This window comes from Anarhichas minor, unplaced genomic scaffold, assembly GCF_050575085.1.
Source record: "Anarhichas minor isolate MPS153535 unplaced genomic scaffold, ASM5057508v1 ptg000038l, whole genome shotgun sequence".
Classification (NCBI taxonomy): domain Eukaryota; kingdom Metazoa; phylum Chordata; class Actinopteri; order Perciformes; family Anarhichadidae; genus Anarhichas; species Anarhichas minor.
The window spans coordinates 2,750,001-2,773,042 of NW_027466484.1; the positions used below are offsets into that span (position 1 = coordinate 2,750,001).

Consider the following 23,042-nt stretch of genomic DNA (forward strand, 5'->3'; position numbering starts at 1 on the left):
TGACTTGCTCTTTAAGGCCATGACATTTGGCTATAAAGTGCAGATGCACTGGTAGCGTTTTAGGTGACTAGTATAAGAAAAAGGAGGTTTCCTGTGTGAGACGCTGTCTGGCTCTCTGCTTTCTTATCTGCATATCGAAAGGAAGCGGTTACTCATGTTGTGTTTATTTGATTCCACAAAGACATCATCTCCTAAATAACAACTCTTAAACTTCAGATGTGAAACCAACATTTTACCTTCTTCAGTTGATGATTTTATGGCCTTAGAAAATGATTGATGTTCTTAAAAGAATAAAACTCCTCCAGAATAAACCCTGCCATGTACAATATTTGCAGGCCATTTATAATACTTGAGCAAACGCTATAACCTCTTACATTAACAAACTAAATAAGAGCATAAGTGTGCAACATTAAGAGATGTTTACACTCTGTTTAATGCCGTCATGTGTTTTGTATTTCATTGCCTCATCCTGGCACACTTTACCGAAACTGAATTGAGTTTGAAATGCTTTTATTTTGAGGTATATTTGCTACTGAAATTAAGCTGGTTTGGAGCAGAAGTTTGGAATATTTCCATTGAACTTTGTGGCTGAAGAGAATATCATTAACACACTCTCAGAGAGACTGACAGCTGAGTCAAACCTGGAAACACAAACAAGACAAAGCCTCACTGTATAGACTGTTTGTGTAGACATGCTTACAGACCACCTGGGAACACGTCACATGCAACTTAGAGAGTAAACTCCTTGTTTCTCTTAATGCCGTCTTGCTTTGCAACATTATTCATTTTACCAGATGTTGACAGCCAAGTGAATAGAAGCTGCAGCTCATGACAGTTCGACTTAAATACGACACAGATGTGATGGTTTGCTGACGATCTAAAAAGATGTGGGTTAGGTGGAAGCAGACAAACAGGGGTGTGATGTTTTTCATCTAGAATAATCTGTGCTTTTCAGTTGTAATAAATCTCAACTGGCCTCTCCAGACCAACAGATACACAACAGTTTGGTGCAGATGATCAACAATCACTGAGGATTGATGGACTGTCTGGTTCTGATATTGTTATTTGGGTGGTTAACACTGTTTCAGCTGTTTTGCATTAGATGTTTTTCAGGAAGTGCAGCAAGAGTTTTTCCAAGAAATCTAAAAGTCACCAGCTACAGCTGCAGGTTATGTCGACAGATATCATAACAGATAAAAAATGGTGTCTGGACAAAGAGTGGAGAGTAAGCAGCTTGGGAGTAAACTGAAAATGTCAAAAGGACGGAGGACGCTGTTCCTCCAACATAAAGGTGAGTGAGGTCAGGTCATGTGCTGCCACCAGACCCTGAGACCCTGAGCGAAGAAGCTGAACCATGACAGAAGACAAAATAACACTAAGAATAGAATCAGTATGAATCTTGACAAAATACACTAAAGCATCAGAGGTTTATTTGAGGACAGTAACACAAAGGTCCCCACTCTCTGGAAAAATGAGTTAATAATTGTGGAGGAGGGAAGTGGATGGAGGTCTGGCTCTCTGTCATCTCCACATAAACTGGCCATGCCCCCCCCCCCCCTCCTCCTCACTCTGCAGCAGCAAACAAAGAGGAAGATGGAAAAGTCATTGTGCACGTTGGCTGCAGTGATTCTTCTGGGTGGATTTTTAGACGCAGCGCTGACAGACGATACAACAACCGAGATGAATTCATTATTTAACAACACAACTACAGCTGAGTCTGTCTCTGTGCAGCCGCACGATAGCGTCACAGACCGACCGACTCCAACAGCAGCAAGGACAAAGTTATCCAAAGACAAACAGCTGGACACCAAAAACATCAGCCAAGACAGTGAAGAAGAAAACAAGAATGAAGAAGAAGAAGAAGAAGACAGCAAGACAGAAGATAAGAGAACACAACGCGGTAGGACGAAACATTTACTTGGTTTGACTTTTTTCATGAAGCTTTGAGAAGCTAAGGACACTTCAAGCTGATTAAAACCAATTATTAATGTTCAGTGTAATTAAGGAATGATGCCTTCAGGGACCCACTGAGCTCCCGACAAGCTTTTTCTAAACCTGTGAAAGAATAAATCAAGTAAAATCATTTTAATATGAGAAACAAAGATTTTAAATGAGTGAAATAAATATGACTTTCCATGATTTTGTTACATTAATGCTGCAGAATAACAACGAGTTTCTTTTCAAACTATTTCCATTATTCCATTATGTTCTTGATTAAAGGATTGATAGTTTGGTTTATAGAAGATCTCTATTGATCACCTAATCAGCTGTTTGTTTCAGCTGTATGGGGCATGCTGCATAATTACCTACATTGGATTATTGTAGATAAAATATTTATTATTTTATCTACAATAATTATTATATTAGTCAGAAATAGTGGGACACGGGACATGTCTACAGGTTGTTCGTAAACAACACATTGTATTCAGTTTTCTATCACAAAAGACGAAGAAAATCAGCAAATATTCACGTCTAAGAAAGTGGAGCGAGTGAGTGCAGATCGATTAACAGCTCCACATGTTAAAGGGATTTGTCACAATCAGAACCGTTTATTTTCCAAAGTCTGTTGCACATACAAGGAATCTGACATATTGTTCTAATGTAAACCTCCTTAAACCAGACGTCTTCATTCTGCTCCTCCTGCTTGGGTTTTAAAGATGTGGCAGTGAAAGCATCCCTTGACCTAGAGAACACACGTTAAAGAGAACTGTTTGATCCTGCCAGTACTCGTAGTGTTACTGCTCCTTCCCAAAGACATGAAACACGCTGCAGCTGTAGCTGCGCTGGACATTTCACTTTACTCTCTTTTGGCCGTCAAGCCTCAACTTCGTCTCAAATTACAATCAAACCCTCCACGGATTCGCTTATCTGCAGTTTCCTCTGCAGAGGGCCTCCAAGCTTCCACTGAACTGACCCGGGATGATGAGAGATATTTCACATAACAGCCTCTGATTACATCAGACATGTGTTTGCTTACTCAGAGGAACCATGAGGGAGAGTTCAGTCCCAGAGCTGTTTCTTTACAGCAGACACAAACCCACAGGGGACCTGATCTCCCTCTCCTTCCAGACTGCCCCCCTATCGGCCTGGAGTCCCTGCGCGTCGATGACAGCCAGATCCAGGCTTCTTCCTACCAGCGGACAGGTCTGGGTCCTCACAGAGGGAGGCTGAATATCCAGGTGGGTCTAGATCTGGATCAAGCACAAGTACAGTGAGCTGCTTCTTATGGAAGTGTAAAGACATAGAATAACAGGAACTCATATAGAGTGTGTTTCCAGAAGTAGAAATATCACTTCACTTGATTAAACTGAAGCTCTGGAGGGACTTTGTCTTTTAAAGAGATCCTGCTGAGGTTTATAAGATGATCAGAAATAAACATTAGGTATGAATACCATGATAACAGGGCTGCAACTAAGGATTATTTTCATTAACTGACACGTACTTTATCAATTAATTGTGTCCAAAAGATTATTAGAAAATAGTGTAAAGTTCCCTAAGCCCAAAATGACATCTTCAAAGTCCTTGTTTTGGCCAAAGAACATTTAAAAATCCCAAAATATTCAATTTATCATCATGTAAGACACAAGAAAAGTAGCAAATCTTGCATTTTTGCTTGAACAAGACTGAGTCTGGAGCCACACTAGCAGCTCTGTGAGGCTGAACTAAGATACATGCTAACACTTGCTAATTGCTACTGAACACAAAGTACAGCAGCGGCTGATGGGAATGAAAATCGTTTTGTATTTGGTCAAAACAAATGAAACTTTTGAGCTGATGATGGCATTAGATGATCACTAAATGTATTAAAAATCATCCTCTGGGGACCATGAATATCTGTACAAACTGTCATAACAATCCATCCAAGATCAGTCTGGACCGAAACAACAGATTTACACGTTTCAGAGCCTTCAGCTCTGTTATGAATGAGTGCTTCGTTGTTCATATTGTGAATCATGCAGATGTACAAATTTACACACACAATATGATGTCCCTACTCCTTCACTGTAGTTCACATATTTTCTGCTGCATATTTCTTAAACTATAAGATAAAGTAGCCCCCCCCCCCCCCCCTTGTTGGCATGTAAGATGAATAAAAGCTCCAGTGATTGGATCTGAAGTAGGAGAAAGTGCTCTTGTTAAGTTTCTTGAAAATTAAATAATCTGTCAGATACAGAGCCAGCAGTCCTGTTCCCCCCCCCCCCTCCCCCTCTCTTGTTCTGCAGTCTGAAAGCAATTATCTTAAAATCAGGGTCAACACCGAAGTCTTATGCAACGCTACACACCGAGGCGGAGGCAAGCCTGCAATAGGTTCTGCAGTTGACAAAAACGACAACTTCTGTGTAACATGTGTTTTCAGTCTGGCATCGAGGACGGAGACCTCTACGACGGAGCCTGGTGTGCAAAGTATAAGGACCGGCACCAGTGGCTAGAGGTGGACGCCATCCACCTCACCCTGTTCACTGGAGTCATCATGCAGGGCCGCAACTCCATCTGGAGGTCAGGGATCAGGGTTAAAAGGCTTTGTTCCAAGACATGTATTTAAAACTGCTGCTAAAACACACAAAAGACTGTTAGACAAGTCAGAGCACAATGTTAACACACATCTCTTGGTCTTTGTTACAGTTGGGACTGGGTCCACACCTACAAAGTCCAGCTGAGCAACGACTCTGTGAGCTGGGAGAGCTGCATGAATGGGACAGAAGAAGCGGTATTAACACAGTGTCTTTGAGTTCTCTAACATAGAGGAATGTATACCGTGACCACGGACCTCCTACTGATGGAAAACAGATTTACAAGAGTTTGTGCCAAAGTGAAATATGTACCATGAACTAAAGCTCAACTGCTCTTACAGAGGAAGAGAGGAAACAAATAGAGTAGAGCAGGAAAGTGAAACTATTGGTTGGCATTATAACAGTATAACTTTATATATATTAGAAATCTCTACAACAAAAGATCTAAATGTTCAAACTAAAACATTGATGAAGGCTGCAGCATGCAGATGGAAACACCTTTAATCCAAACCTGCAACTTGTTTGCAGTTCTTTTGAACATCTGATCTGTTAGCAAGCAGCTGGTGGTTAATACAGATGATGTGATGTTGTTCTCTCTTCTACCGTGAGGTGGTGTTCAGTCCTGCTTGTTGTCTGTTATCTCAAACACCTTTGAACAGATTTCAGTCAGACGTGAGTGAAAGTTATTTCAAGAGTCAACAAACATGTTCAATCTTTTCTGAGCTACTGCACACTAAACTATTGGACAACTTACACTTTAGACCTGGTGATGGAGGATCACCAAAGTCATTAGGATTCATCCTCTGGGGACCACGAATATCGGCACCGAGTCGCACTGCAATCCATTCCGTAGTGTGGACCAACTGCTAAGAATGTCTAATTCTGTTATTCTATATTAAAATAACAACAACGCACATCTGCAGGGGATCCTAAAATGTTCAAACCGATGTGATGCAACATTGAATTGTACAGATATTTGAAGGAAACCAGAATCCAGAGGCCCCGGTGCTCGGACTCCTTCCTGTTCCCACCGTCGCCCGATTCCTCCGCATCAACCCTCAGACCTGGTACTCTAACGGCACCATCTGCCTCAGGGCGGAGATACTCGGCTGTCGAGTCGATGGTAGGTTGCAGCATGAAGCACAGTACGTTTTGTCCCTTTTCTTTAAAGGCGAGGTTGTCTTTCAGGAAGTCAATGTGCTCTTTCTTTCCTCGTAGATCCAACAGACAACTTCTACTCAGAGCGAGAGCCCGGATCAGAAGACGCTCTGGACTTCAGACAGCACAACTACAAGGAGATGAGAAAGGTTGGAGTGTGGTGACCGGCTGCAGGGCCACACATGCATGAGTAACTTTGGTTTCCCCTGAAGCTGATTCCAAACTTCTTACTCAGACTCTTAACAGTTTGCAGATTTCCTCACAGTTCACATTTAACCGTTTGATGACTTTTAGTCAAACTTCTTAACACCAGAGTTGGAATTTAACCCAAGTACATTTACTCAGGTACACACTTAAGGTACTTCTACTTCTACTTCATTACATTTCAGAGGGAAATGTTGTACTTTTTAATCCACTACATTCAGCAGCTTTAGTTACTTTACAAACAAAACAACTTGGACTGTTGGTTGGACGAAACAAACGTTAATCTATCATTTGGGCTCTGGGTGATTGAACTCTTCCTCCACCACTGTGCTTAACTCCAAAGCTCATGAAGTCTGTGACAGAGGAGTGTCCGGACATCACCCGCATCTACACCATCGGGAAGAGCTACCTGGGCCTCAAACTGTATGTCATGGAGATCTCGGATAACCCCGGCAAACATGAACTAGGTAAGAGTGCTTTGACTCTTCTTCTACGAGTTGAAACCTTAAAAGTCTGAAGGATCTGGACCAGAGTTCATGGTGTTCCTCTCAGGGGCCCAGTTCCACATCCTCCGGTGTTTATTCAGACTTCTTTTCCTGCAGCAGCAGCAAAACACAGGGAGGCTTGGGTGTCTTCTAGAGAAGGCCTCTCTCAGATAAACAAACTGATAACCGCTTGAAATCGGAGACGGCTCTCTCTCTATGTGATGTTTTCAGATCCAGGAATCTCTACATCTGCCAAAAAGCTTAAATGAGTTCAGTGGAGGGCAGCTTTCTGTCTTTCTTCTCAGGCAACAGATTTTAAAACTGCTTCACATCCAAGAGGAAATAATGGGAATTTGGGTTAAATTATTGACACCAGGCGATTCAGCGGTTTCATGGTTAATGAACTCTGGTGTCCAATCCAGGAGGAAAATTGGCTTTTTCAAATTTTTGTGCTGATTTTGGGTCTTTGGAAGTCTCAGCTTTAAGAATGCCATCAAGTCTGGCCAATCCATGTACGAGTATCGGCAAAGTGCGGTCACACTGTTGCCTAACACAACGCAAACAAGATGTGCTCCTGATGTGGCTCTGGGATTTAACTTTCACCTACTGAATAAAATCGAAATGTCAAACGCTTCATGTTTCATGTGGTTCAAGCTGATGTTGGGCCCAGATAAATACCTCCACATTCTACTTGCTTGGCAAATAAAACGACTCCTTGAATTTCTCTCTTGGCAGGGGAGCCTGAGTTCCGCTACGTGGCCGGGATGCACGGGAACGAGGCCCTGGGCCGAGAGCTCGTCCTCAACCTCATGCAGTACTTGTGCAGAGAGTACAAGAAGGGCAACCAGCGCATCGTTCGGCTGGTGACCGAGACTCGAATCCACCTCCTGCCCTCCATGAACCCTGACGGATACGAAGCAGCTTATGAGAAGGTGGGCGATGTCAAAGTGACTCTGTGTAGGATTAACACACATGTTGTCTTGTAGTTGAAGGAGAGAGGGCAGATCTGCTTCCTTTGTCTATTCTGGTTTGGACTGCAGGTTGGGTTTGGTCGATCAGGGATGGTAAAGGGATTGGTATAATTTTTCTGGCATTTCATCAAATTCACAGATTAGCCTGATGGAGACACGCTGACTAATAACACCCAAAACTACAACTAATTTAAGCTCACATGAAACATGCTGTGACAAAAATGGTGGTGTTGACCAGGAAGTTGAAGTCCCCATTTTATGCAAGGAAACTACAGTGATGGAATAGTTGTCTAAATGTCCCTGTTTCTGTCCGATCTGCTGCAGGGCTCTGAACTGGCCGGCTGGGCCGACGGACGATACACCTTTGAAGGAATCGACCTGAATCACAACTTCCCAGACCTGAACAACATCATGTGGGATGCCCAAGAGACGGCGGCAGATACATCTAAAGTCCCCAACCACTACATCCCCATGCCAGAGTACTACACTAAAGAAGACGCCATGGTGAGGACATGTGGTGTAGGGGAGAGTAAAACGTCATGAATATGAGTATTTCAATCTGTTGTGGCCAGATATAAAAGCTTAGGGAGAGTCCTGGCCACATCACAAAGCAGCCCTGAGTAGAGTAAAACCACATTAATAATACACTACCGGAAAGAAAAGTTATACTGTGCAACCTTCCCTCATTTCTGACAAAAACATAGAGAATAACACACTAGAACACCATATAGGACCCACACATGGACACGAGGGGAGGAGGAACTAGAGCCGGAGCTTATATTAACACATTTAATCAGTTACACATTCAACTATGGGTAATGTAACAGTAAACAATATTGTAACAATCAATGAGGCATTTGAGCATTTAGGAATTTAGTTCGAGCCAAGTGTAGGATGTGAACAATCCACCACTGTGGCGCCATCTAGTGGTGGTATGAAGAACGACAGCAACGCTGTGAAAGACTAGAATCACCAAAATTCAACTTTCCGGTACAAACCGAGGAAGGACTTTGAAAACAGACATATTATTTATTTCGAACTTCAGAAGAGGTTTGAAAGAAATACAGTTTACTGCATCAAAGGACCAAATTCTACTACTTAAAAAGAAAAAGCGTGACATGTATTGGTGCATGAATGTAGGTCACACTGAAAAGCTGTTTTTAAGGCTGGTTTAAAGGAAAACAGAGGTTTCACTGGAGGCCTCAAACAGATGTACAGTAAAAATATCACCAAATTTCAATATATTCACCTCACAAGTATTATTTTTTTGTAATTTCTGCTTTGTTTTTTTGTTACTGGTATGGCTTTCATGGGAACACCTTAGCCTACCATCCTACATGTTGAGCTTGTAGATGGTAACACACAGGAGGTAGTTTAGGCAGAGAGGACTCGGCTGTGACTGAACGTTGACAGGACGAAGAACAGAGCACCGCCTTGAGAAATTTAAATGTAATCAACAGATGCAAATAACTTTCTGCGCCATTTGATTTACAAATGAAGTCTGAGAATTCTAAACCAAAAGCATCACAACAAAGTCCATATAGAACTATATCAGCGTGTCCATCCCTCCCAGGTTGCACCAGTGACGCGTGCCGTCATCAATTGGATGCAGGACATCCCCTTCGTGCTCAGTGCGAACCTCCACGGGGGAGAACTGGTGGTCGTGTACCCCTTCGACTGCACCCGAGACTGGGCCCCTCAGGAGGACACCCCCACGGCGGACAATGCTTTCTTCCGCTGGCTGGCCACCGTCTACGCCTCGACTAACCTGGCGATGTCTAACCCCAACCGCCGCATCTGCCACTACGAGGACTTCCAGTCACACAACAACATCATCAACGGCGGTGCCTGGCACACCGTCCCCGGCAGTGAGTCCCCTGTTTGAATGATGAAAGTCATCATTTTAAAATGGAACTATGTGGGGACCATCCTTACAAAACACATAACTCTTAAATTAAAGTGGTTAAACCCTTAAATCACCATCAGGCAGGTGGGTACAAGGCAAGAAGGGACAGGAACCAAATGCAGACATCTATTCTTACAAGGACAGTGACAGAAGAAAAGTGAAGACACAAAAGCTTACTGGCATGGGTAGCAAGCAAGAAGTCCACAGGGGAACAGGACTGGAGCGGGGTACAGGTGAACAGGACTGGAGCGGGGTACAGGTGAACAGGACTGGAGCGGGGTACAGGTGAACAGGACTGGAGCGGGGTACAGGTGAACAGGACTGGAGTGGGGTACAGTTGAACAGGACTGGAGCGGGGTACACGTGAACAGGTCTGGAGCGGGGTACAGGGGAACATGACTGGAGCGGGGTACAGGTGAACAGGACTGGAGCGGGGTACACGTGAACAGGACTGGAGCAGGGTACACGTGAACAGGTCTGGAGCGGGGTACAGGGGAACATGACTGGAGCGGGGTACAGGGGAACAGGACTGGAGCGGGCTACACGTGAACAGGACTGGAGCGGGGTACAGGGGAACATGACTGGAGCGGGGTACAGGGGAACAGGACTGGAGCGGGGTACAGGGGAACAGGACTGGAGCGGGGTACAGGGGAACAGGACTGGAGCGGGGTACAGGGGAACAGGACTGGAGCGGGGTACAGGTGAACAGGACTGGAGCGGGGTACAGGTGAACAGGACTGGAGCGGGGTACAGGGGAACACGACTGGAGCGGGGTACAGGGGAACAGGACTGGAGCGGGGTACAGGGGAACAGGACTGGAGCGGGGTACACGTGAACAGGACTGGAGCGGGGTACAGGGGAACAGGACTGGAGCGGGGTACAGGGGAACAGGACTGGAGCGGGGTACAGGGGAACAGGACTGGAGCGGGGTACAGGGGAACAGGACTGGAGCGGGGTACAGGTGAACAGGACTGGAGCGGGGTACAGGGGAACAGGACTGGAGCGGGGTACAGGGGAACAGGACTGGAGCGGGGTACAGGTGAACAGGACTGGAGCGGGGTACAGGTGAACAGGACTGGAGCGGGGTACAGGTGAACAGGACTGGAGCGGGGTACAGGTGAACAGGACTGGAGCGGGGTACAGGGGAACAGGACTGGAGCGGGGTACAGGGGAACAGGACTGGAGCGGGGTACAGGTGAACAGGACTGGAGCGGGGTACAGGTGAACAGGACTGGAGCGGGGTACAGGTGAACAGGACTGGAGCGGGGTACAGGTGAACAGGACTGGAGTGGGGTACAGGTGAACAGGACTGGAGCGGGGTACACGTGAACAGGTCTGGAGCGGGGTACAGGGGAACATGACTGGAGCGGGGTACAGGTGAACAGGACTGGAGCGGGGTACACGTGAACAGGACTGGAGCAGGGTACACGTGAACAGGTCTGGAGCGGGGTACAGGGGAACATGACTGGAGCGGGGTACAGGGGAACAGGACTGGAGCGGGCTACACGTGAACAGGACTGGAGCGGGGTACAGGGGAACATGACTGGAGCGGGGTACAGGGGAACAGGACTGGAGCGGGGTACAGGGGAACAGGACTGGAGCGGGGTACAGGGGAACAGGACTGGAGCGGGGTACAGGTGAACAGGACTGGAGCGGGGTACAGGTGAACAGGACTGGAGCGGGGTACAGGGGAACAGGACTGGAGCGGGGTACAGGGGAACAGGACTGGAGCGGGGTACAGGGGAACAGGACTGGAGCGGGGTACACGTGAACAGGACTGGAGCGGGGTACAGGGGAACAGGACTGGAGCGGGGTACAGGGGAACAGGACTGGAGCGGGGTACAGGGGAACAGGACTGGAGCGGGGTACAGGGGAACAGGACTGGAGCGGGGTACAGGTGAACAGGACTGGAGCGGGGTACAGGGGAACAGGACTGGAGCGGGGTACAGGGGAACAGGACTGGAGCGGGGTACAGGTGAACAGGACTGGAGCGGGGTACAGGTGAACAGGACTGGAGCGGGGTACAGGGGAACAGGACTGGAGCGGGGTACAGGGGAACAGGACTGGAGCGGGGTACAGGTGAACAGGACTGGAGCGGGGTACAGGGGAACAGGACTGGAGCGGGGTACAGGGGAACAGGACTGGAGCGGGGTACAGGGGAACAGGACTGGAGCGGGGTACAGGGGAACAGGACTGGAGTGGGGTATAGGTGAACAGGACTGGAGCGGGGTACAGGGGAACAGGACTGGAGCGGGGTACAGGGGAACAGGACTGGAGTGGGCGACTGTGGCTAAGTGGATAGCAGGGCCGTCCTTCAATCAGAGGGTCGGTGGTTTGATCCCCGGCTCCGGCTCTGCTAGTCGCATGTCGATGTGTCCTTGAGCAAGACACTTAACCCCAAAATTGCTCCCGTAGCTGTGCCTACAGTGTAGAAATGTGATAGAATCTGAATTGTAAGTCGCTTTGGATAAAAGCGTCTGCTAAATGACTGTAATGTAATGTAATGAGTGGGGTACAGGTGAACAGGACTGGAGCGGGGTACACGTGATTAGGTCTGGAGCGGGGTACAGGTGAACAGGACTGGAGCGGGGTACAGGTTCCAGGGTTCAGGTGGCTGGAACAGAAGGACACAATACAACACTGACAATATGGGACTGCCTGGGGAAACGGGGCTGGTGTAAGTACTGACGGGATGCTTAGCGAAATGAGACACAGGTGAGCAGGTGGATGTGGGACTCAGGTCACTGGGACAGGTGGAGAAGTCTGAGGGCATCTGGTGGACAAGTAGAGAATAGCAATGATGGAATAGTTGGACAGAGAGACAAAGAGTATGTGCTGACTGATGAGGTAAACAACAGTACACCAACTCATTGTATATACACATAGTCTGAAATACTGAAGCGCGTTTTAAGGTCTACAATTTAGGGATTCATTGCCCCTCGTGTCTGTGAATGTTACATTTACTGAAACACTTAGTAATAGTACAAATAGTACATTTTTTGTTTGCATTCTTCTCTTGTGCACTAAGCTCATCTAATAATAGAATCAAATGTTAATCTAAACAGCTATTTTTCAAAAGTCATAAAATCACTGTTGATATGCTGGTCTGTCTGTCCTGCAGGTATGAATGACTTCAGTTACATGCACACCAACTGCTTCGAGGTGACAGTGGAGTTGTCCTGTGATAAGTTCCCTCACGTCAGTGAGCTTCCCATCGAGTGGGAGAACAACAAGGAGTCTCTGCTGATTTACATGGAGCAGGTCAGTCGCTCTGCCTCTACAGCATCTGCACAAAGAAAAGGATACGAGTCATCGGCTGCACCAGCTCTCAAAGTTATTTCTGCCTTCATCTTCTCTCTGGAGCCTCACAGTGCAGCGTTTCCTCTTCACTCAGGTTCACAGAGGCATCAAGGGTGTGGTCAGGGACAAGCTGACTAGACAGGGAATAGCAGATGCTGTAATCAAGGTGGAGGACCACGACCACGACATCCGATCAGGTTCAAGACACTCAATTTTATATTTGAAATGCAATATTAATGCAGAAAATGTATTTAACTAACAGTAACTGTGTCCAGAAGTGGAAATCTCAACGGAAAGGCAATTACAGATCATAGATATGTTTGACCACATGGATATATTTCTAGAAGTAATAACAAAGTGAAAACAAAGAGATTCTGGTTTATTTTGTCATGTGCTAGTTTATTCCTCTTATTCTTGTGAACATTGGGATGACACAAGTAGGAAGTCACTAACTTGCATGTTGCATGTTTTAAATACACTACATTCACATTTAGGCTGTCGAGACGGTACAATAAGTCTTTGTTTTTGTCTCATTTTTATTTCCTTAGCTGCTGACGGGGACTACTGGCGTCTACTGAACCCGGGCGAGTACAAGGTGATGGTTTGGGCCCAGGGTTACTACCCGTCCATGCGACGGTGCCGCGTTGGAATGGAGCCACATGCCACCATCTGTGACTTCACCCTGACCAGAACGCCCATTGAGAGGCTGAAGGAGATCCGGGCCAAAGGAGGGAAGATCCCCCAGGACCTTCAGCTGCGTCTTCGTGCTCTGAGGCTCCGCATGCTTCGGGCCAGCACCAAGGCCATCAACCAGCGCAGGGAGAGTCAGCGGCTGCAGCGGGCGAGGAAAGCCTGGTCCTCTGGAGCCCAGAGAGCATGAGAGAGAGACGGGGACGAGGGGCTGAAGAAGCCTCAGCCTGAGCTGGAAGTTCAATTTAAACGGAGAATAGGCTCTGGGAATAGTGACATGTTCCTACTAGAGAGGATACTGTTAAAGGGTCAGTTCACCCAATTCACAGAAACATATATCTTCTGCATTTCTGCATGGAGACATGCAGTTTGATGTGGGGAAATGTCTGCCCCTGAGATTTGTATGTGCCAATCACAACTTTAAATATTAAAGAAAAACACAGCGAGATATTTGGGTGTACTGGCCCTTTAAGGCAGATTAAACCACGACAGTCACACAAACTCTTACAGACATTGACAGGATATTTAAAAAGCAGGTTTTATACACAAAAAGAGACACAAACTGAATAACTTCTAAAAAGTTACACAAACGTTTTGAAGGATTATGGACATCTTCACATTTATAGACAGGCATCATTGAATGTTAAAGTTGGAATTCACTTCTGTTTTGTTTTGTACATGAACTGTTTCATTGGACATTATAGCCGATGACGCTGTAGTGCTTCATGACGACTGAGTGCGAGTGTCAGCTGGTCTGATATGTGACATGCTTTTCTAACAGCGCGTCTGTTTTTTATTTGTTCAATTTAAGAAAAAAAAATCTCAAATAAATATGACTTATTTGTCTTAATCTATATTCTAGCATGTAAATCTGAACCAAGAGTGAAGAAAAGCAGAAGAACAGCCTGGAAGTGAAAGAAGCTGCGAGAACAGAGGTTCCATAACATAGAAATGAGGAGTCGCAAGATGATCGGCATAAGAAAGTGCAAAGAAACAAGACAAAGTGCTGATGCAGATATGATGTTTACCCTGTGGGCCATGAAGATCTGTAATAATAATAATTATAATAATATCTGTACCAAATGTCTTTCAATAGGTGCTGAGATATTTCAGTATATACCAACTTCTCCCTCCGTAGAGCCTCGGCACTAGAATACCTAAAAACAAGATTTAGTTTTTATTTGATCTGATTTTGACCAGTTCAACCAGTATGGGATTGTCTCATTAGAATATGGGCTGATGACGTGACAGTAGTTATTAATTCAAAACACAAAAGCTAAAATTAGAAGAAAGTTTTCTTTTCCTTCTGAATTTGTAAATCATCTCATGACCCCCCAAGGGGCCACGACCCCTAGTTTGGGAACCACTGGTTGAGTTTGACTGCCCTCTGGTGGTGGATTCTCAGCACTTCATGTGAAGAACAGAAATACTCAAACACCAAACAGTCAGCAGTGCAAAAGAAGCTAACCGTTTTATTTCAGAGACAATAAGTACCATGTTAGTATCATTGTTGGGATTACTACTGTACGGCCATGTAGGGAACAACGGGGCGAGCAGTTCACAACCAGTGTCCATCTCTTGTCCTCCAGCTGTGTGCAGTTCAGGGGACAGTGCACAGCTGTGTTCAGTTCAGGGGACAGTGCACAGCTGTGTGCAGTTCAGGGGACAGTGCACAGCTGTGTGCAGTTCAGGGGACAGTGCACAGCTGTGTGCAGTTCAGGGGACAGTGCACAGGAAACACCAGAACGACCGACAACATTCAACTAATCCACACAACAGAACGCAGTTAAACCCATAACAGGACTGAAAAACAAAAACGAGGAACAAATTCATAAAGATGAACCCGGTTATTAGTTGCTATACCTGAAGTGAAAATGGCAGATAAGACACTTCTCTCCAGAGCTTGTGATGTTTAGTGAAATAAAAGCAGCATGGACGGTCCTTTAACCTCCAGCTCAGTCAATGTAATATAGAAATGCTATAAATGTAACTTTAAATCATTTAAGAGTATTTGTTAGTGTCTGTAACTTGAGTTAGAATGAGAAAGTCTTTGAATTGACTGAAGTGGAAGTGAAATGAACTCCATTTGTTACTGAAACACACATTTTAACAGCAGTTTAACTGAGGTACAAAGTGTTAAAAGCATCCTTTCTCATTACGAACAGGACGTGTTGTGAGCTGGGATTATGAATATTAGTTTAATCTGCATTATGATTTATTATTTTTGTTTTCACTTCAAATCTAAATTAATTTCTCAATCATTTATTTTTTAACATTGTAGTGAATACGCCTCACCAGGACGAGATGATTGATAGCGATCATATAGCTACGTACAGCTAGCAGCCGGTTAGCTTAGCACAAAGTGGAAACAACTAGCCTGGATCTGTCTAACAGAACCCCCACACTTCTTTTAATACGGACAGAACGTTCCTGTTGGGCGGACCCAGGACAGCCGTTCCCCCGTCGGTTTACAAGGCAAGCTAAGTCACGCTAACAAGCTAAGTCACGCTAACAAGCTAAGTCAAGCTAACAAGCTAAGTCAAGCTAACAAGCTAACAAGCTAAGTCACGCTAACAAGCTAAGTCACGCTAAAAGGCTGCTAGCTGTAGCATTAGTTATATTCAATGAAAGGTCCAATGCGTCCATGTGAGTATTTCCCAAAAATATTTTACAATTCAAGCTTTTTCCAAATGTAAAGATAGAAAAACAGAAAGATGAAAGCAGATGTTCACCTTTAGTTCTCAGCTCACATCACACCACAGAGGAGAAGCACTGCCTCGTCCAAGATAAACATATTTTGGCATCTGACAGTTGCACACAGAGCATCACGCTGCATAAATAAGAACGGTCAATCTTCATAAAGGCTTGTATGCATAGTAGTATACGCTAATCTCTACTTTCTCTTTACTTAATATCTATTCTGCAGTCAGTCAGTATCACTGCAGTCAGATGTGACATCCATGCGTGTGCTCGGCTCTTACAGCAGCTATACTACACACTGGTTGGAAACAGCAACGCAACAATTGCCGATACTAGTCAAAGCAATCCATTCGGTCCCCAGAGAGGAAGAAAACCTGATTGGTCACCTTTAGGACAACAGTAGAAATGAGACACTGGATGCGATGCAAGCATCCAGTGTCACTTCATCCTATTAAGGTTAAACGAGCGATGCTGAGGATGAGGCTGGCAATATTCTCACAGTCAATAGATCTCATGAAAAGACCCAAAACACTCCAACACTGTCTGCTCGGCCAAACACTGATATCTGATGCCTCTGTGCCAAAGAGCTCAGTTAATTAAAATAAAGAACCCGTCAGTGAGCCGCTCAGGTCCCTTCATTTCTATGGACATTGTAGTTTTTATATTAATCTCATATCCTGCTGTCGGGAACACTCACTAGAACACTTATTGTGTGTTAGTCCGCAGCTGAAAGTAGTCCCCAACAAAGAGTAATGTTTGCTACAAACTACAGCAGCCGGCATGGTCAGATTAAACTACGTATTTCTCTTCCTTTTGAAAGGTTCACGTGTTCAGTAAGAACCAACGGGCTTCAGGCTGAGAGCCACAGACAAGCTGGGGAAGGCTCGGGACACGGACTACCGTGCAGAATAATGCCAGCCTGATCTTTAATGGAAGAAATGTGTAATTGCAAAAAGCATTTCTTTCGCAAAAGTATGAAATTCTTGCAATCGTGTTTTGCACAGACAGTAGATACTTTGAAAGCTGAGAAGATGACAGCAGCATAAAGTTTCATTCACAGGCTGAAGATAAAAACACACAAACTGTGATGACGGGAAACAAGAAGTAAATCCAACGTAGATAATCCTGAACCATGGCAGAAAGTGAAATGTGTAAAATCAAATGAACACGGTGAACAACAAGTGCCGACATTAACGCGCCAATAAAACCAGTAAAGACCTAAACCACTAAAGACCATGAAGGCAGAAAACAGCGTGGAGATGGAAAAGGAAGAGAAACAGGCGGGTAAAGGCGTCGATGACGAGGTCCTTGAAGAGAGATTGTATGAGCAGAGAAGCAGCACCTGTGAAGAAGGCATGAGCGGAGCGGAGCGAGAAGAGCAACGGCAGCGCAGACACAAGCGTCTTGTAGGTGGATTAATATCTTCTGTCCGTTTGTTTGCATCCTTAGTGTTTCTGTCCCGAGACGGCAACACCTGGATGTGTCGAGTCTCAAAATGAGTCAAAGTTTTCTACTGCTTTAGAGACCAAAATCAATCTTTAGTACGAAAAAGAATGTTGCAAGTTTGGAGTTCCAACGCGCTCCTCAGTGTGGAGGAGAGTCCGCTCAGTGTGGAGGAGAGTCTCCTCAGTGTGGAGGAGAGTCTCCTCAGTGTGGAGGAGAGTCTGCTCAGTGTGGAGGAGAGTCTCCTCAGTGTGGAGGAGAGTCCGCTCAGTGTGGAGGAGAGTCTGCTCAGTGTGGAGGAGAGTCTCCTCAGTGTGGAGGAGAGTCCGCTCAGTGTGGAGGAGAGTCCCCTCAGTGTGGAGGAGAGTCCGCTCAGTGTGGAGGAGAGTCCGCTCAGTGTGGAGGAGAGTCCCCTCAGTGTGGAGGAGAGTCTCCTCAGTGTGGAGGAGAGTCCGCTCAGTGTGGAGGAGAGTCTGCTGTCATGTCTGTCCGTGACGTGGCGTCAGAGAGGCTTAGAGGTTGAACTCACTCCTGCAGCCGGGTCAGGGCTGAGGACTTCTTCTTTTGATTTGATTTTCCTTTCAGGCGTCGGCTGACCGCTCCGTCCCGTCACAGTTGCAGACCTGGGTTTAGAAAGTGCTTCAAATATATATGTCTGTCTTTCTTTGGGTACCAGATGGGTGGAGGTTTCCACAACAGATTGTCTGGCAGAGGGTCCAGAGTTATACCACATGTCAGAATATTTGAACTATCTGCATGCAGTAAATCCCACCCAGCTGGTCCACTTTAAAACAAATGCTAGGAAATGTTTATCAGGGTTTCTAAAGATGCAGATTGATTGATGGTTTTGATGTAATTTATAACAGAGGATAGCAGGAAGGCCATATTACTAGTTCGATATAGTCTCTGTGCAGCATATTTCTGCATATATTAGATACTTGGAGTTTATAATCATAGAAAACAGTATTCTGGGACATTTCTGCAGGAGCCCTGATGAGCACTTCTTTACCCAGGTCTGCAGCGCGTTGTTCCTCTAAACAGCACCGGTGGCTAAAACTTGGGCTGGTAAAGCGCGACGCGTCCACTGAGGCAGCCCGAGGCCAGCTGGCAGTGCGTCGGGGAGAACTTGGTGGTGAGCACCACGTCGCTGTGCGAGTAGATGGAGCGGATCTCCCTGAGGCAGCTGGTCTGGACGGGCATGCAGTCGACCAGCTCGCCGCAGTTCTCGTCGAAGGCCAGCAGGCGGACGCCGTAGCCGTACGGGGAGCAGATGAGCCGTCCGTCCGGGCTGAAGCACAACTCCTTGATGTAGCCCCTGCCAACGTTGGCCTCCTCGATGTAGTGGGTGAGGCGGAGGGAGCAGCGGGGGGACACCAGCGGCCGGGTGGGCGCTCCGTCCTGGAACTCGTACACACACGTCCACTGGAGAGAGAAGACGGAGACGTAGGTTTAGATGAAGTCCACGTCACATACCAGAGACTACTAGTCACTGCAGAGAGACCTGGTCCGGGACCCGCAGTGACAACAACAGAACTATTCGTGGCTTTCTGCTTGTGATGAGACACCGATTCACATCATCGTACAACAGCAGAGCTGCACGGAAGCAACCCGTGAGTAGACCGTGTTGAGAAGAGGGTCTCGTGTCCGTCTCTTCTCCGTGCTCTTGTTGGACATAAAAGGTAAAAACAGACTCTCACCAGGTCTGAGGTTCAATGCAAAGCAATTAAAGAGAAATGATGTTTTGACAGAATGAGCTGCTATAAATCTACTGAATTGTTATTTATTATTAAAATAATAAAACCAGAAACTTAACAGGAACTAAGTGTAAACCTTTTTAAACTTAAAAACATTAAACTTAATTCCAATATTCATCAACAATACATCATAACATAAATATATAGATATCTGTTCATCCCTATAATAAGTTAGTATAAGGTGTGTTTAGAGATGATCCTTTGTGAACTTTGATTTCTTTTGTTAAAAAAACAAAGTTTTTGCAGTAAGACGTGTTTATGTAAACTATTATCTTAAAGTATTGTTAAGGTCTTTGAACCAAATCTCAGGTATTAAAAACTACAGTATTCAGCCCGACTGGGGTTTCATACCTAATAGATAGATATGTATGTATATGAACTAAACTGAGGATCTATGAAACAGGTCTGAGGTGACGGGTGCTCCTCACCTCCTGGTCGTCCATGTTGCTGGAGCAGCGGATGAGCGTGGCCCAGCCCTTCGGATGCAGCTGCAGGGAGGTGATGCAGTTCCCTCGGTCTCTCTCTCCCGGGATCTCTGGAGTCAAGACCTCCAGGCTGTTTCTGGGAGAAAGACCTGCGAGGACAAAGTGAATGCTTTATAGTCTTCATCTTTAGTACTTTGGCCGGAGCCTCAGCTGACATCTATTATTCAGTTTTCTCTGACCTTCTCGAGGAGGGTGGATCTTGCTGGAGTCATTTCCGTGGCGAGGAGTTCCAGCTGACCTGGACGCAGACGTGCCTCCATCTACGGAGTCACAGCAGGGTCACAAATCACTTCATTCAGTCTGGAATCAGCAGGAACCTTCTTTTGGGTGTGTAGTTTTTCTAATTACATATTTTCTCAGTCTTATACTTCAACAGTGTTACAACTAAATGTCAATTTCTTGACGCGCAAAATTATCTTTTAAAATCTGCAAACATCACATGTGTAATTCTCCTTTTCCCCCGAAATCAGGTCACATGGTGGTCAACCAGAAGAGGCACGACTTCTATTTTCCAATAAAAGTAGCTTTCAACATTAGCTCCAAAAGTGGAGAAACACAAACATACGACATTCGAGCCGAAGCAACTGATTGGACGAGCTTATCACAGCCTGCGACGGCCAGAGACACCAGATGTTTGTTTCTGTCAGAGCATTGGATTCATGACTTCAGGAAGAAGATCACCGAGCCTCCCTTTAAGTCTTAATTAACTAATTGACTTATCAAACAACTGCTTCAAGTAACCAAAGATATTATGGAGAAAAAGAGAAATCTGAGGGTTCTTTGGTGAGAAAGGTCATGTGACATGTGGGCAGAATGTTGGGTGTTCAGGGAGACGGTGGTCTGACCTGAGCTGAGGGGCGTCCGTCGCGCTCGCAGCATGCGGTAGCTGCCCACCTCCAGGGACTGGGTGAGGTCCAGGTCGTGGAGGATGAGCAGGTACCCCGAGGAAGTGGAGATGAGCATCTTGGAACAGTCGGGCGTCAGACGCATCCTCATCAGGTAACGGGTGTGGAAGAACTTTTTGTGCGGGCAGCCGTCTTCTGTAAACCTGCAGGGGGAGGGACCACGACAGGAGGTTTGATGGCTGACATAATGAAGTGTAAATCTGTTTAAAGGACTTCAAAGACCAGTGGTTTGGATCAAGACACACGGGAGATGAAAAGAGACTCAGCTTTCTAATATCTACTCTTAAATGTCCGCAGTACAAACTGACGCTCACACAACCACACAGACCTGTTGGTGTCCCACGTGATGACGTTGCCGTCGAAGCCGGACGTGACGAGGAGACGAGTGTTGGTGTCGTACTCGATGTTCTTCACCCAGCTGGCGTGGCCGTGCAGCGAGCAAACCTTCGAGTTGAGCTTACGGAGATCCCATAATGCAATGGTGGTGTCGTCAGAGCAGGTGGCAAACAAACGATTGTCCAAAAACCTGCAGCGGCACAGATATTTATGGGATTATTGGACATGAATCAAGACATTCATATCCTGACAAGGAGCTTCACCTAACGTAGTTGAGCACCCCGATTCTTTTTGTCTGGTCCCCCTCCTTTTAAAAACCCTCCCTGGATGATTTACAACTTGAGAAAAGCACCTTATGTTGTTGACGCAGTCCTCGTGGGCCTCCGTCAGGGTTTTAATGTGTGTGGACGAGATGGGATCAAACAGCAGGACTTCAGTCTGCTCGCAGGCCACAGTCAGCACAGACCTGAGCAGACCAATCAGAGACTTGGTTTGAGAACAATATTCTTATTATGCTTTTCAACACATCAACACAGACAGCTCCAACAACACAACTTCTGACTTAGACCCAACATGTATGATGTACACAGTACACAGTAATGAATCATAAAACATCAAACTGTACGTGAATGAACTGAAATGTACTTCCCACGACATCCCTGACTGTCAGCAAAATCTTCGTGTACCAAAAGTTGTATTAATGTGAATAATGTTATTAAAATTGTGTCATAACATGAGATCAGTTTTCTCATTAAAGGCCTCAAAGATGTAAAGCTCTAAAGCATCCACTTCACTGTGCATGCGGTCTGTCCTGCTGCCACAACCAGCCCACTAACAGAGCGGACCCGGACTGGACAGCTTGACCTGGTTGCAGGATTTACTTCCTACGTTTGAGTCCCTGAGGCTTAAACATGCATGTTGTCCTCAGTTTACTGCGAGTGGCTTTTGTTTTGAGGAACTCAAACGATCATGTTGTGATTGCCAGTTTAGAACTTCATCTTTAATATGTTTCAACATAAATATCAACCAGTGGGCTTTCCTACACAAGTGGTCCTTGGATGCTGCAGGTGTCCAGCGACACGAGGATGGATCTGATGAAGCAATTCAAGCACTTTCCAGGCAATCTACCCATTAAGTGCACTGTTTAACATGTCAATAGTGAGAACCCTTTGAACATGATCTCCAGGTGAAAAGGCCTGAAATATAGCGGTGTCGTCTTACCCATCCGGAGAGTACTCCAGGTTGAACACCGCTCCGTGTGTCTGGGTGCTCAGGTTGACAGACTCCGCCGCCGGATTCATTGAGCAGTACAAGCTGGTCATTGTCCTGAAGTTTTCCCTGGCTGGGTCCACAAACACCCCTCGCCTTATAGTCCTGCTCTGCAGCCAGGAGAACAGGGTATTCCCCCTGCGGGTGACCGCGCTGGAGCCCTCGCCGCTGGAGCCCGGCGGTGGCGCGGCGGGCGGTTCGCAGCGGGGCTCTCGCTCCTCCGACGCCGGAGACCTCGCTCTGCGCTCCGGCCTAATCCCGCTGCTGCCCGGCGGAGAGGGAGAAACCCTCGGAGCGATCTCATCTTCCACGTCCGAGTCGTCGATGTCGGGGTCCTCCTCTTTGTCGCCGCCGCTGTTGTTGGGCCTGTCCTGCGACTCGTCGGCGTCCTCGCTGTCGCTCTGGTGCTCCGAGCTCATTGTAGCTACTCCGGCGTCCAACACAGCCGTCTGTGTTTCAGGGAAAAGTTGCCCGACTCGGGTCACCTACCGAGCATGCAACCGTGTCTTCTTTCCACCCGTTTATGGTGCCATGGCGGTGGATTTTTAGCTGCATACGTTCCGTTCAAATTGTATTTTGTCAGGCTCGGCAGCGCCTTAACTGCGCGCGTCAACACAAACACGGTTAACTTACACGCGACCGGAAGAGAACAGGTTCAGCCTTCAAAATAAACCTCCAAATATATTTTGTTCCACGTGTGTGTGTTAAATTAAAACAAAACACATTACGATTATTACTTATTCATTTTTAATCACATTTTGTTTATCTGTTGCTGTTTTCGTCAACCAAATTATGTACCAACAAATCAATTTTCATCAATAAATATTTTAAGCTGAAGCGTCCAGACGGAAGTTTTATGTTTTTTATTCTAACTAACTCATATTCTCCTCACCAAAACAAACGCGAACTAAAACAATGACGTATT

General features: G+C 46.1%; 2 protein-coding genes and 1 long non-coding RNA gene across 4 annotated transcripts in view; 1 reads left to right on the forward strand and 2 right to left on the reverse strand.

Annotated features, from left to right (window-relative positions):
- LOC142967796 (putative carboxypeptidase X1) overlaps positions 1-15,042 on the forward strand; it is a 16,400-nt gene extending 1,358 nt beyond the window's left edge. Inside the window, exons 1-13 of the mRNA XM_076107385.1 lie at positions 1-1,900; positions 3,070-3,179; positions 4,358-4,497; positions 4,624-4,708; positions 5,484-5,634; positions 5,730-5,818; positions 6,217-6,340; positions 7,094-7,290; positions 7,654-7,833; positions 8,903-9,197; positions 12,357-12,496; positions 12,630-12,732; positions 13,084-15,042. The exon at positions 1-1,900 is cut by the window's left edge and continues 1,358 nt beyond it. Coding sequence (XP_075963500.1) covers positions 1,543-1,900; positions 3,070-3,179; positions 4,358-4,497; positions 4,624-4,708; positions 5,484-5,634; positions 5,730-5,818; positions 6,217-6,340; positions 7,094-7,290; positions 7,654-7,833; positions 8,903-9,197; positions 12,357-12,496; positions 12,630-12,732; positions 13,084-13,415 — 2,304 coding nt within the window. The 5' untranslated portion in view covers positions 1-1,542 and the 3' untranslated portion in view covers positions 13,416-15,042. The remainder of the gene's footprint in view (positions 1,901-3,069; positions 3,180-4,357; positions 4,498-4,623; positions 4,709-5,483; positions 5,635-5,729; positions 5,819-6,216; positions 6,341-7,093; positions 7,291-7,653; positions 7,834-8,902; positions 9,198-12,356; positions 12,497-12,629; positions 12,733-13,083) is intronic.
- On the reverse strand, positions 1,414-9,851 carry LOC142967797 (uncharacterized). Its single transcript, XR_012958961.1, has 5 exons — positions 5,266-9,851; positions 5,010-5,160; positions 4,603-4,683; positions 4,284-4,491; positions 1,414-3,191 (listed from the first exon to the last, which is right to left on the reverse strand). It is a non-coding gene; the product is annotated as an uncharacterized LOC142967797 (long non-coding RNA).
- Positions 13,743-22,738, reverse strand: wdr32 (WD repeat domain 32). Of its 2 annotated transcripts, none has more exons than XM_076107380.1 (7): positions 22,070-22,738; positions 21,201-21,314; positions 20,841-21,038; positions 20,453-20,655; positions 19,787-19,867; positions 19,551-19,696; positions 13,743-18,790 (listed from the first exon to the last, which is right to left on the reverse strand). In XM_076107380.1, the coding sequence occupies exons 1-7, from the start codon at positions 22,534-22,536 to the stop codon at positions 18,419-18,421; spliced, it is 1,581 nt and encodes a 526-aa protein (XP_075963495.1). In that variant the 5' UTR covers positions 22,537-22,738; the 3' UTR covers positions 13,743-18,418. The 2 variants fall into 2 exon arrangements, with proteins under 2 accessions (XP_075963495.1, XP_075963496.1); XM_076107381.1 differs by having other exon boundaries at positions 18,657-19,030.
- Positions 22,739-23,042: the final 304 nt, after the last annotated feature.